The sequence below is a fragment of the Grampus griseus genome (genome assembly GCF_964374135.1).
Source record: "Grampus griseus genome assembly, chromosome: 3".
Lineage (NCBI taxonomy): Eukaryota > Metazoa > Chordata > Mammalia > Artiodactyla > Delphinidae > Grampus > Grampus griseus.
Window position 1 is genome coordinate 124,068,570 of NC_139019.1, and position 15,234 is coordinate 124,083,803.

General features: G+C 36.2%; 1 protein-coding gene across 5 annotated transcripts in view; it reads left to right on the top strand.

The window, feature by feature from the left end:
* Positions 1-15,234, top strand: part of FBXO38 (F-box protein 38) — a 52,234-nt gene that overhangs the window by 4,515 nt on the left and 32,485 nt on the right. For all 5 annotated transcript variants that reach the window (XM_082652133.1, XM_082652135.1, XM_082652134.1 and 2 more), the window contains exons 2-8: positions 2,521-2,710; positions 6,617-6,750; positions 9,559-9,722; positions 9,932-10,097; positions 11,383-11,520; positions 12,686-12,823; positions 14,707-14,800. In XM_082652133.1, the coding sequence (XP_082508259.1) occupies positions 2,583-2,710; positions 6,617-6,750; positions 9,559-9,722; positions 9,932-10,097; positions 11,383-11,520; positions 12,686-12,823; positions 14,707-14,800 (962 nt within the window). In that variant the 5' untranslated portion in view covers positions 2,521-2,582. The remainder of the gene's footprint in view (positions 1-2,520; positions 2,711-6,616; positions 6,751-9,558; positions 9,723-9,931; positions 10,098-11,382; positions 11,521-12,685; positions 12,824-14,706; positions 14,801-15,234) is intronic.

The following is a 15,234-nucleotide window of genomic DNA, read 5'->3' on the forward strand; positions in this document are numbered from 1 at the left end:
TCACACAAAACCACAGTATTGCAAAATAAGGAGCAATAAAAGGTGGAGTCATAAGATGAGGGTGGAAATTATTAAGTGGTGTGGATTTGCTGAAGGAAAAGAAGGGGGAAGGGCCAAGAAAGATTTTCACTTAGAGGATGAAATCAAGAACGTGGTATCCATGAACGGTTAGAGTTGTCAAAGGTGAGGGTGTAAAAGGTGAACCATGTGCTAAATAACATAGCTGGAGAATTAATCCATGGTTGGATTGGTCTGTACTGGCTTATAGCCTTGTCAACGTATTTGAATGCCTCAGTGTAGCTAATTGTTAAGTGTTCCTATTGGAGTAAAGTATGATTGCATTTTTGCCAGGGTTACAGGCTTGTTTCTGAGATCACTGAGTGCTGTGGTGGCAAAAATAGGAGCGTGAAATGGTTCTTAGCAGTCTTGCAGCTACTGGGCACATATGGAATAATGGAAAGACTGATGGATATTCACACATCAGACGTGTGATTTGTTATCACCCAGTGGCAGGAGATTGAGATTCTCTTCCTTTTCCTGGCAGAGACATGATCAATATAATACTATCCAAGTTGCTATGGGAGAAGCTAATGTTAGTTAAGTCTCACAGGGAGCTCAGAAGAGGAGTTTAGTAGGAGACGTTTTTTCAGAGGACTTAACGTTTAACTAGATTTTGAAGGCAGAATAGTGGTTTTCCAGGCCAAAAAAAAAAGGAAGGGAAGAACATTAGATTTAATAGCTTACTAGGAATAAAAGATGAATGTTAAACAAATGGATGAACTGGGATACTGGTGTGGCTGGAGTGAGCAAGTGATAAGAAGTAAAAGATGAGATTGGAAAGGTGGCTTGGTCAGGTTGGAAAGATTTTATCCTCTGCAAACTAGGATTTCTTGTAGGCTGATTTGGTTTCCGTTTGATCATGTGTATTAAATTTCTATAAAAACAAATTCAGTGAACTGTAGCTCATGTACCTACTCTTTGCAGAATTCCTTAAGTCCATACTACTAACTGCCTGTTGATATTAATCCACACACAATTCTAAAAACTTATTTCTTTGGTTTCCCAGGCCATAGCTGATTAGAAGCAGCAAATTAGAGGTGCGTGTGTGTGTTTGGGTGGAGTGCAGGGAGAAGCAAGCATGCTGACACCAATCAGAAGTCACAGTGTATAACCTTTCAGTGAGGGGAGAAGAGACCAGAAAACACACACACACGCACACACACACACACACACACAAGAAATAAAAGAATTCACTTAGCCTTGTAGTTTGCTCCCATATGCTGCTGAAGCAAAGGAACCCCAGAAACTCCATATAGTTCAGGAGTCCTTGAGACTATATTGCAGAATATAATGTATATTCAAATGATAACCTCAGGTCATCAAGAAAAGATTACACTTTTATTGCAACTCTGTAAGAAAATGGAAGCATGGGGTCCACTTTAGAAACTTTTGATAGTAACAGATTATAATAAAGAAAAAGCATTGGTGCATAAAAGGGAGCAAACACTGTTTAATCCAGAGATTGACACATTTGCGACAGCAATTCTTTGCATCACTATAGCATGATTAAGCTCTGAACTCTACAGTTCTCTCACTTTGAATCCAGATAAGGTTTCCGAATTTTACCAGAGATAATTGATAATGCTGTTTAAAGGACACTGTTTTCACATAGTTCCCTCTTAACCTGATCTGCAAAATAAAACAAACCTCTGGGCAGAAGTTCGCTCATCTGACTTTTATGTTATTTCCCCCACTCCGTTCCTCTTCCTTTCTCTTCTTCCTCCCTCACTAAAGCTTATTTTAAAAACAAACAAAACATACATCTGATACATAAGTGAATTAACCTCTGCTCCTTAATACTTATGGGAGAGGGTGAGGGAGAAGGGTTGTTTTATTCTTCCTCTGAAATTGCATGTAAAAGTAAGTAGTTTTTTTGGTTATTGCTTTTTGTGGAGAAGGTTAATAGTTTTTTTTTTTAATCAAATTCATAAAGGGATATGTGACCCACCAGTGAAATCTGATCCCCTCACTTTATAGGTGGGAGAAGGAAGAATTTAAAAGGTGATTCAAGTTTATAGAAGTAGTTTGTGGCAGATCCAGGACTAGAATCCAAGAGTCTTCTCCTTTCTGCTGTGTTGGGGCAGTCCTAGAATCACAAGTGCCTGGAGTTGGAAAGGGTTTTGTTTGTTTAGTTTAATCTTATCTTACATATGAGGAATTTGATGCTTGGAGAAATTGAGTGAATTAGCTAGGAAGCAACAGACTACGAATAGAATCCAGGACTCCTGATTCCTTGGATTTTTGCTCATTCTAAGTAATGCATTTTTATCTCTACTGCTGTTCAGGAAAAAGATGTTCTGTGCCTTTTCGTGTAGTATTTTTATTAATTTGAATGTAGTCTGTACCATTGTAATAGCACTACCTTTGTCTGTATTCTAAAATAAACATTGTTTTACCAAGATAATTTCTGCATCTGGGTTTCGTGTGTTTTAGTCTATTCTAATCACTGCTTGCTTTCAGGTCTTTGAACTCAAGTAACCAAAAGGAGAGATTTGCTCTTTGATACTGGAGATAACGCAGCAATGGGTCCACGAAAGAAAAGTGTTAAAACGTGTCTCATGAACAATGATATTCCTGAAGAAACAATATCAGATGAAACAAAGGACTATATGAATCAACTTTCACATGAAGTGCTTTGCCATATTTTTAGGTAAGATTTTGTTTGGTTGATTTTCACCTACATGGAATGTATAGTATAAGTAGGAGCAAATGCTAGAGCTATGCTGTCCAATATGGTAGTCACTAGCCACATGTGGCATTTAAATTAAATTAAATTAAAGATCCAGTATGGCTAGTGGCTACAGTATAGGACAGTACAGACAGTGAAGATAGAGAATATTTCCTTTATTGGAGAAAGTTTTATTGGGCAGCCATTATCTAGACTGTGTTAACATTCCAGGCTTCTTGGAATTCTTACTGACTGATAGATTTGTTGACTTTTATTATTACAGTACCTTGTGTGTATGATATAAAGCAGTGTTTCTGACTTTTGGATTACAGTCCACAGTGAGAAACACTTTTGCTCTGTGTGCACATAAACGAAAGGAAATGAAAAAAGTTTTGTGAAATAATACCCATCATTGGTATATGCAGTGTACACATTAAAGTTGTTTTGAGGTAAATTTTTTTCAAAATCCTTTTTTAAAACTATATATATATATATATATATATATTTTTTTTTTTTGCGATATGCGGGTCTCTCACTGTTGTGGCCTCTCCCGCTGCGGAGCACAGGTTCCGGACGCACAGGCTCAGCGGCCATGGCTCACGGGCCCAGCCGCTCTGCGGCATGTGGGATCTTCCCGGACCGGGGCACGAACCCGTGTCCCCTGCATCGGCAGGCGGACTCAACCACTGCGCCACCAGGGAAGCCCTAAAATTATATTTTTATCTAAACTGTATTATAACAATTGTTAAAGAAACCAGAAACAAAACCAAAAAAACAACCAATGAAACCCTTTCATTATAGTTTCTCCTGCTCTCTTCTTTCATTATCCACTCAAATAAACACATCCTAATATACTTTGTCTCTGGAATGAGAGACCAGAGTTTGATCCTGAGTCTCTCATTTACTATCTCTGGACCAGTGATAGATATAAAGATGTTATTATAAGGATTCAATGAGATAATGCTTTTAAAGCACTCAATACGCTGCATGGCATAAACACTTGGTAAGTGTTACTGGTTATATTGTGTTTGCCTTTTTTCATATTGCTGCATGGTCTTCATAATTATCATTTTAGTTACTGCTTTCTATTCCACTGACTATGAATGATAATTACCTTTTCTTGTATTCTTTTGTCTCTGTTGTTTCTAATTTTTCTCTTATATAATGCAACTAATTTATCTAAGCATCTGAATTTTCCATTATTTTAGATTATTTACCTAGGGGAGATTTCCATATTTGAAGTTCCTAGAAAAGTTTTGAATTTTTAAAAAATTATTGAATATTTGCAGATTAAGAAGTTTTAAAATCGTGGTAGCAGAGTTATTTTAGGGAACTATGGGCACTTTATTTTTCTTTTCCAGTATAAATTTGTATTAGTCTTTATCTTCTGCAGTTTGTTATTATGTGACACAGTATAGTTTTTGTTCAGTTCTATCTGGGAATAGAAGGCCCAATTAAACTAATAGACTTTTTTTTTTAACATAACAGGATAATACTATAGTTCATCTGACAGGAAAAATTCTGTAGCCAAAATTTTTCAGAAAAAGAGTCTAACCCTACTAGATGTTCAAATGTATTCTAAAATACACAATAATTAAAGATTTGGTACGGGAGAAGATAGCCAGACAGTTGGGTAAAACAAACTCCATATATAGGCTCCATATGTAGATGCAAATATACGTGGGGATCTAGTTTATGATAAACTTGGTATTCACATCAGTGAGGAAAAGCTGAGTGGATTATTCAGTGATGATGTCACAACCGAAAAACATTTGAAGAAAATAATAAAAGCATGTTCTCTCTCTCATATCTGACAACTATATTCTAAATGTATCAGTGAGTTAAACAATGAAGCTATTAAAATACTAGAGGAAAGCATAGGTAAAATTGTTTCTAGGGATGTGTGTTAGATGTTTGTTGACTAATGGTAGGGCATATTATGAACAAATTTGATCATATTTTAAATTGAGAGTGGATTCGATTTTGCGGTTCAAACAGAATATAACAGTAGAAGGAGTGGAATCAAATAGAAGGACGTTACCCTGGTTATAATGAAAAAAACATGCAGCAAATTGGCAGAATGTAAGGAGAACTGTGAACTAAGCTGAGTACTTGAATATGGTATTCTAAAAATAAACATTTATTTTTAGGCTTCTAAAGTTTTTATCTGAGGACTCATTTTGTAGTCCTGTAATAACCATTTAGCATGTTTTCATGAAACAAGAAAAACCATGGCTTCCTTAAAAGAAACTTAATCTTTGCTGTACCTGCCATGTTAAACACATCTTTTCGAAAATATGTTTGATCTGCCTTTTGAACTCCAGCTTTTTGACTATGTATCTGTGGAGTAAAAATACATTCTTTTTCTGAGGGCAAATATAAGATAATCTCCATAAGATTACTGATGTTTGTATTTCAAGGGAGTGTAATATTAACTCAGGCAAATACTTTGGATAAAAATCAGTGATTTGTGGAAAAAAGTTTTAGTGGCAAAACTTGATTTAGAAAACAAATTCAGTTTTTCATTGTTTATAAAGTGTATAGTTATATAGTTTCTGAAAAGTATCCTCATATCTAAGTTATGGAAACTGTAAATTAAGTTGGCAATAATGCTTTTTTGGTAGAGAATTTGACTTTATTTTATTCTCTTTATTTAAATAGTTATAAAAGAGAATGCAGAGGGGCCAGAGGTAGGAAAAAAATAGAGCAGAGAAATATTCAGCAGGTATACCTGGACTTTCCTTTAGAATTAGCTTAATTTTTAGGAAATAGACCCAACTGTTGACATCCTTGCTCCTCCTCTCTCAAATTATTTAGCTGTTGACTTTTTTCTGGTTAACTTTTCTGAGCCAATTTCACCACTTGTAAAGTGGAGTAACAATAGCACCTACTATATCAATGAGAGTTGTATCAGGAAACAAGATACCCTCGGCTGGAATTTGAAGATAACTTAATGAAGGGATCATTCAGAGAGGTGTAGGTAGGGTTAAGGGAACAGGAAGAGATGCTGAAGATTCATTCAGCTAGGGGACTAGCAATAGCAGAAAGCCTTTGCCCTGCCTTCCGTTGGCCAAAGTCACCTCATAGTCAGAGGGGTGGGGAACACAGCAGAACAGAGAAGAGAAGAAAAAGGATTGGGGGAGGGCTGTGTTGCAAACAGGAAAATAACCTAGCTTGTAAAAGTTGTGAAACAGTGACTGTAGTACAGTGTCTGTGACACAATACCAGCTCAATAAAGGGTAGCTTTTGCCTTTTTTTTTTTTTAATTAACCTAGGTCTGTTGAGAGAGAGATATATATATTGGTATTACTGGAAACAACAAAAGTAGAGGTTAGCTGAAAAGCTTCATGAAGGAAGAGATAACAGGGGAGTTCGGAAAAAAGGAAATTGTAATTCAGATGAGTGTTTTTCACTTAATGCTTATGCAATACTTTTATTAGAGTATGTGATTAAAAGGTAAAAGATCTAGGGGAAAATGTACACTATAAACTTAGTATACATATTTGTTCAAATTGATCAGTTCTCTGATCTTTTGTACATTCCCTTATCACTATACCTTGAAATGTACTGAGATTTTTTTATCCTTCCTTTTTTTTTTTTTTGTTTTTGAGATTTTCTTTGTCCTTAAAATCAAAAGGAAAAAGGCAGGATTTATCACATGCTCTGTGGAGGGAGCTCCACACTTTATTTGGATGCTTGAGTATTTGCTGATTTTTTTTTTTTTTTTAGTAAAAAGGTATGTATGCATGTTAATCTTAAAACTTGGTGAATATTACTACAGTCTTATTTTATTTGAGGGGCAGGAGAATGGAGGAAGGAAAAAGTAACCTGTCAGTGAGATGAAGTACTTACCCACTTGATAAATATGAGTTTCTTTCTCTTACAAAGGTACCTCCCTCTGCAGGATATCATGTGTATGGAATGTCTTTCCCGGAAGCTAAAGGAAGCAGTCACCCTATATCTGAGAGTTGTGAGGGTAGTGGATCTTTGTGCAGGGCGATGGTGGGAATACATGCCGAGTGGTAAGTAAATTTAGCCTGTAATGTACAGTGGAGCCCCACTGGAAACTACTAATAACGTTCCCATGAAAAGCTACTTGTTACTTTGGGATAGGCAATCTAGGCACCTTGTAGGTAGGGAGGCAGGATTTTATCTAAATTTTTTAGGTTAGTTTAGGTTGATGAAATGAGTTTTGCCTGAGGCTTTACTGTTTTAGTGGTCTGTTTTCATTTCCTACTCCTTAAGAAACTACATCAGTCTATTCCACAAATATATGATTGGAAAATACATATTGAGACTTTGATTAGCTAAGTATATGTCTATCACATTTGACAAAGTGTCCTTTCTTCCATGATGCAGATTTTCATGCACCCTCTGGTTAAACAGATATTTATCAATTTTTGTAAAGCTGCTCTAGTTGTAGGTCACAGAAATTGCACTTCTGGAACTTTCATTTCTTTAGCACTTTTAAAAGGCCTGTGCTAGGTCTTGGAGATTTCTCAAATAATGCATTGGCCTTGCGTGTGAAGAACTCAAAGTTAGTACCCTAACCACAACAAATGGACCTCAGGTAAGGAGACCACCAGAAAAGAAAGTTCATAACTTTAGTTAAGCAGAGCACACCTCAAAGGGGAGAAATAATATTAAGGGCTAATCAGGCTTCTTTTCAGTTAACACCAATCTGTTAATTATTCTGCTTTAGTTAATGTTGTTTAGCAATTTTGAATATCTTTTTAAACTACCTTTCATCAACAATATTCAGATCCTGATATTCTGAAAATGTGATTAAGCTGTGGTGCTGGGCAAAGGGGAGGGGTCCTTAATAGAAGTGAAGGGCTGAGGAGATAATTGTCTTCTTCTGTTCTATTGTGTGGAACAGAACAGACTGCCTCTGAAATACTGAGATATTGTACAGTTTGGGGTGCTGCATAAGCTTTCAAGAGGGTCATCAGTCAACTGATAACTCTTATCAGTTGGCCGGAGTTATCACTATATCTTTTTGTGAAGAACATTGCAGAGACTTGAGGCTAGAACACAGCTTGATGGGAAGCAAAGCACATTTGTCTTCAAATACTTTAAAGAAACTATCGTAAGGGAAAAGCATTCATCATATTGCAGAGACAGCAGGAAAGAAAAAATCAGGGCAATGTGAAAAGGACTGTCATTTCTTTTATTAGATTTTCTTTAACGGAGGTTAGGCCAGTAGGAAATATGGACATGGGGTTAATGCACTACATAAAGAGATAGGATAGCAGAGCTCCCATGTGGTGCAATCTTACAATTAAAATCTCTGCCCCGTATCAAATTAGAGAAGAATTTGTCTGCATATTGCTGGCTTCTTTTAGACTGTGATAAATACCTGTGAGCCCAAGACTTCCCATCGCTGCAACAAATATAAAAGAGAGTCAAAGCAAAGTCTCTATGGCCTAGAATAAGGTCTTACTAACCCTGCTTTGCTAATGCCACCTTGGTCTGGTCTCTGGAGTTTATACCCTGATTCTCTATATAATAATGCTAAATAAGGTTTTTATATAGCACTTTTTGGTTTACATATATGATCTCCTTAGACTCTCACACCATCTCTGTAAAGAAGGTGGAGAGAGGCAACGTGTAATGTACAACAAGAGAGGATGGACATTGGCAAAGGTCACATTCATTTTTTACATTTTTAAATAGGGTGATAAACCTTTTCATTGGGTTGTGAGAGTAGATATGTAAAATGATTAACACATTGAATCGTTTAGTAGAGTTACTGTATAAGACAATAATAAGAACTGTTATTATAATTAGAGAGACCAGGTAGTCTCTTGAGGTCCCTTCTTACTCTTCATTTTTTTGTGAATCTGAAGCTAACATAGCATCTAGACTAGCCCTGTACAAGCAGAACAACTTTTGAAAACTGTAGTAACACTTAATGGTTTGGGACTTCATTTTTATTCTTGAAAATTAATATTTTTATTTATCATTAGTGAGTAGACAGTTAGCTTTCTGGTGGCCTCTATTAAAAACAAAAAGTAAGATAAGAAAGTATCATCAGTATGAGACTTATCTCCTTACTTACCACACCAGCAACTTGTACTGTGGAAGTAACCTGTATCTTTCTCCTCCCATCTGGTTGTTTCCCACTGTGGAGCACAGCTGGCCTCTCAGATAAATAGTTTTCTGTCAGTTCAGCATCCTCGTAGTTTGGATTGCTTATGCTCTCTTAGCTAACTTGCATCCGTCTTTTTCAAAAGAATGAGTTGTCGAAAATGTCCTGGGAATGATAGTTAAACACAGGATAAAGTAATTATTGGGAAATGGGTAACTAAGAGAACGCAGTTTGAGATGGGATTTGGGTTAGAACTGTGAGCTTCCTGAAGATGGGGATCCTATCTTACTTATTTTTTTAGTTGTGACCTCTATAGAGCCTAGAGGTTTTATGGACCAGAGAGTACCTTTGGGGGAGGAAGGTGGTGGCCAGAAAGGTTGTCCGTCCTCTCACATCAGTCAAGTAGGTCCAAGTCATCTGGTTTAAAAGTGTGTTGTTCTTAGTTGAAGATTTATGTGCCTTAAAAGCAGGAGCAACAACAAAAAAGAAAATAGTAAATTAAAAGTTTCAGCTGTAAAGTATCAACTGAGAATAAATGGTGTTCCTGACACATTTCCTCTGTTACTAAGGGAAATATTTTCTGTTTAACCATTTGTTCAGCTGTAGTGTTAGCCTTATGAAAATTTAAAAAGGAAATCTTTTTTGTTGTTGTTTTAACTTTTGATAAAAATTACAAGTGCCTATAAATTTTGACCAACAGAAAGATGAACTTGGCTCTAAATACTTGTGAACTTCTTAGGCTTCACAGATTCCAGTTTTCTGACACTATTGAAGAAGATGCCAGATGTTGAACAGCTATATGGCCTTCACCCTAGATACCTTGAGAGGCGAAGGGTACGGGGCCATGAGGCTTTTAGCATTCCAGGAGTTCTGGAAGCTTTGCAGGCATGCCCGAACTTAGTGGTGAGTGCACCTGGTTGAACATTTGACATCAACTAATTGATGAAATATTAAATTAAAAGAATGATAGAACATGTTCAGTCACATGAAAATTTCATCCACAACGAACTTTTAAGTTCCACTGCATGCTTAGCATCTTATGATACAGAAATAGAAGCTTTAGATGCTAAATTAAAAGCCTTTCTTGTGTTTGCTTTGGCATTATTCTGTAGGGTGTGGAAACTTCTCATTTGGAATTGGTAGAATCTATTTGGACATACATGCCACATGTTCATATTTTGGGGAAGTTTCGTAATCGTAATGGAGCATTTCCAATTCCTCCTGAAAATAAACTGAAAATTCCTGTAGGAGCCAAAATCCAAACTTTACATTTAGTTGGTAAGTACATGTTTCTTGGGTTGCTTGTGACTCCTTGAAATGCCATACAACTGAATATTCACTGAAAGGGAACAATGAGGATTTTAGAAACGGCTTTGCTGATTGATGATGGTAAAAGAAATGCTTGTGAGACTTGTATACAATTTTAGATTTCCCATTAAAGGGCCCCAGGGAGTGGGGGGTTGGCGGCAGACAGGTAGGTGAGAGAACTACTATTTCACAACCAATCTGATCCCGTTTTGATAGGCAGTTTGGGTAGTTTTGAAAGTTGTTGGGGTTTTTGTGTTTTTGTTTTTTGTTTCTTTTTTGTTTATAGAATGGATTTGGGGTAAAATGTGGATTGGGCATAGAATATAACTGTCTTGTCTGGATCTGTCTCACCCTTGCTACCCTTGGGTTTCCTAGTCGGAGCGACCACCATCATGGTAGATGCTAAATGTACCTTTGTGAGTTTTGCATCTTGAGTCCTAATCTGTACCTCACTTCTTCTGCTTTTCTTCCTTTGGACTAATCCTCAGTTAGTACAGTGTTTATGCATAGTTCAGTACTAAAGCCAACTATGTTTTTTTGCGTGGACCAGGTTAAGGAGTAATCCTTACAGTAGGAGCATTCTGCAGAATTTAGCTTTCAAAGAACCAACAATTTAAGTACTCCCAATTTTGCTTTCTCTAGTTGCTATTGCTAGCAGGGCTTCTACTGACTCAAGGTTAAAAGTTATATTAAACTGGTTTTGCCAGCTACTGCTTTTTAAATGCCATCACCCTGGATCCTTGTATTTCTCTCCGAGAATTGTGTCACTTCTTGGCTGTTCCCTAGTCTACAGTGTTTAGACTCTTGGACAGGTTCCTCAAACTGCTTCGTACCATAAGAATTTTCAAGTTACCCATGCTCTGTCTCCTTCCATATCTCCTGACTTATCCTCCCACTCTACAACCCCTTTCTTCCAGAAATGGTCCTCTGCAGGTATGATTCCTAGTAACTCTGGAAGAGTTAGAGTTGCAAGAAAAACTTGTGTGTATAAAATGTAGAAGTACTTTTTAAATCCCATCTTCCCATATGCCTTTTCTAAAGAAATAATAGTCTGTTTATTGTTTTCTTAAACTGTTCTTTACAAGCCTGTTTTAAATAAGCTTATCTTCCTACGTGTTAATTAGGTAATTTGTTCTGATGAAAATATACAGGAAGGATATATTGTTAACTTGAAAAATAGAGTATTGAACTTATACACAGAATACAGTCTTTTAGTGGTTTTCTTGTTTTTTATTTTTTTGTATATATGCTTTAGGGGTGAATGTTCCTGAAATTCCTTGTATCCCAATGCTAAGGCACCTTTACATGAAGTGGGTAAGACTCACTAAACCACAGCCATTCAAAGATTTTCTTTGCATCAGCTTACGAACTTTTGTCATGAGGAACTGTGCAGGTAAGGGTACATAGTTGTGGTGGAATTATACACATACTATTCTAAAAATGTCCTAAAGCAAACTCCATAGCTACATTTGTAAGTGAAATTATATTATGCTATTACTGTTTATGTCTGTAACTTACCTTATGAAGGTAAATGTACTTTTTGTTTTAAAGACAGTAGACATATGATTTTTCTTTGACCCTTAGCAGAAAAAATAAGGTGTCAAAATGTCTCTACATATTTCTTATAGGCACTTTTTATAGGATTGTTTTAATAAATTTTTTTTACTTTCTTTGTCTCTGGCCTCCTGATCATTCTGCATGTAAATAGTTGTCTGACCTAATCTACCTTAAAGCATAAAACACTGCTTTTATGATACTACTTTTCTGTTCTGAAACCTTCAGTACTTCTGTTGCCCTAGTGTGTCAAGTGGGAACTGTTCTGCTTCAGAATTCATAATACCCAGGGCCCCTCTTGATATCCTTATTTCAGACTCCTTTCTAAGGTACTCCTTTTATTGTCAGGCCTGCCTACTCACTGTTCCCAAACAGCCATACCAGCTTTCGCCTGAGTGTTTTTCCGTATTATTGTTTCCTTGTCCTGCGGTTTACACTTCCTTCTTCCTCTTCACTTGTATACATTTTTTAAGTTTTGTTCTTCAAACTTTCTTTTTTCTTTTTTATGTAGTATGTCGGATCTTATTTTTGTACCTGATATGTTCTGCCTTTTTATCTTTTTTATAATTATTCATGTTAGTTTTATGTTTGCGTCAGTTGCAAGCTCTTTGATGGATAGGATCCTATCTTTTGTAATCTTCCATAACACCTAATATAACACTGGTCACATAGAGAGATGTTTAAGTCATTGAGCTGTTTGTTAGAGTGAAGGATCAAATTTTCAACTTGCCTTTTCCCCTTATTTATTTTGAGCTCAAAACTATTGAAACTTCAGGGAATTTACAAAAAATACTAAATCTCCAACGTTACTGAAAAATCCTTATGCTGAATAAGTATGTGGTTAACAGACTAATACTCTTTCCAATGAGAGGTATAAATCGCAGAGAGCCAGCCACTTGGCTGTCATTTTCAGACATAGAATTTATAAGTTATTCATTTCAGTTGCTGATTTGAAAAATCATCTTTACAATTTACATTGTTCCATTGAAATTGTCTTTCTCCAGGACCCACAAACTCCTTGAAATATGTCCCTTTAGTAACAGGCTTAGCCTCTGCCCGCAACTTGGAACATTTGGAAATGGTTCGAGTTCCTTTCCTTGGAGGTCTTATCCAACATGTAGTTGAAGACAGTTGGAGATCAGGTATTCATTTTCCTTTAGTTACTAAATATTTTAAAAAATCAGTTTAAAATTTAGTAAGCTTTTATTTAGCTTCTCTTCTGAGTCTTTATAAAAGAAAATGCTTGTTAGTAATTGTATTTTCTGTCTGATGTATTTAGTGAAGAATAAGTAACCATGAGTGTGGCCAGTATTCATTTCCTTTTTATGCAGTGTTAAACCTTCTCAAAATAGTAGAGTGATAAGGCATGTTTTCTGGCTTGTTAATACTTATTGCTTAGTTAATAACTCATGTTATATTTGGACTCTTTCTGAGAGATGTTAACAGAGATATCCTAGTGCCTTTTGCTGGGAAGAGATGTTTTTTGACTTAGACAACTTAGTTCTACAAAAGAACTTAGGCATTAGTAATGTTAATCTAACATTTGCTTAATACTTATAGTATATAAAATGTTTTCATGTTTAACAGTTGGATATTAGGTCCATCCATCAGATGTTGGCTTTTAAAAGAAAAAAAGATTTTACTTTCTAGCTCCCATAATTATATTTTAAATGATCATATGTAGCATAACGTGCTCCACGTTAATTATCTCCTCACTGCAACAAAAAAACCAAGAAGTTTAGCTATATAGATAATTAATAGTTGGGATCAGAAAATGTAACTGTGAATATCCAAAATATAAATGAAAAATTATCTAGTACCATTGGTAACAAATAGACATTCTCATTAATACTGTTAAAATATGAGTAAGTACATTTTTAGCATTTTGTCAGTTAATCAAGTCTGGTACAAGTGCACTTCATTAGATTGTGTGAAGGGGATGGAGACTTCCTCAAGATCAACAGCATAATTTTTTTTTTTTTTTTTTTGCGGTACGTGGGCCTCTCACTGTTGTGGCCTCTCCCGTTGCGGAGCACAGGCTCCGGAGGCACAGGCTCAGTGGCCATGGCCCACGGGCCCAGCCGCTCCACGGCATGTGGGATCCTCCCAGACCGGGTCACGAACCCGTGTCCCCTGCATCGGCAGGTGGACTTTCAACCACTGCGCTGCCAGGGAAGCCCAACAGTGTAATTTTTTTTCCATGGCTCTAGCTAACAGGGTAAAATCAGAAAGGAAAAGAATGCTTGGTGTCAGTTTATTTACCTCTTGTAAAAATAAAAAGTAAAAAATAAATTTAAAAAATGAAAGGAAAAGAAGACCACAGTGCAGTCATTCATTAGAAGACCTGGAGAGAGGTACCAAAAGCTAAGAGTTTGCATAAAGGGCCTAAAAGAGCAGCAGAGACTTTTCTTCCCTAATAAGTGTTTAAGAATGACTCCACCTTATATTTTACTTAAGGAGCCAGCATACCTCACACAATAGTTAATTCCAGATGATTCATAGATCCAAATGTAAAAAATACAGTTTTTAAAAGAAAACTCAGGAGAACGTCTTCTTGACCTCTGGTAGTCAAAGATTTCTTAAATAGTATACCAAAGAACACTTAGCATAAAGAAAAAAATTGGTAAACTGTGCTAACGATTTTTTTGTTCATCAAAAGGCATGAGTAAGAGAGTAAAAAGCCAAGCTATAGAGTGGGAGAAGCTATTTGCAATACAGCTGACAAAGGACTTGTATCCAGAAAGAACTAAAATTAGTAAGAAAAAGTCAGAAAACACAATAGGAAAAATGGGAAAACATTTTGAATAGAAAAAATTTCACAAAAGAGGATATCTAAATGGCCAGTAAACATGAAAACAGGATAAATTTCACTAATCATTAGGGAAATGCAAATTAAAACCACAATGTGATATACAAGCACTAAAATGATTACGCCTAAACAATTATCATCTAAAGTATGTAGAAATGCTTTACTGACAGTGCTGTGGTCAAATGGAAAAATTATTGTTTTTGTTCCTTTAACTAGGTGGTTTTAGAAATTTGCACACTATTGTTTTGGGAGCTTGCAAAAATGCACTTGAAGTAGATCTTGGTTACCTCATCATCACTGCTGCCCGTAGGTATGTTTCCTCTTCACATTGTTTCTTTTGTCTTAGAATTATGTTTTTTCCTGTTTTATAAAAATTGGTGGGAATATGTGTTTGAAGTTTTAGCATGCCTTTTTCAGATTTAAAATACAAAGGAGTTGTTTAAATAGCAGTAGGTTATCACTTAGTGGGAGTCTTCTGTTACAACTGATGACCAACTGAGCTGCACTCCAGACCTAGCAAGCTTTGAATGGGCGTGGTCTCATCAGAGAAAAGCAGTCAATTATCTGGAAGTGCCTGAGACTCCAACAGAAGTCAGCATTGATGCTTTGGTGTCAGCAGCCGGCTCAGGAGCCATTGTTTTAACCTCCAGATGGTTTTCCCAGTTGTTTTAGTTAGTTGGTGATAATATTTGCTATTCAGAAATCAGTGTTGTAAGTCAGCTTTTTCAGAGTCCTGACCTTTAA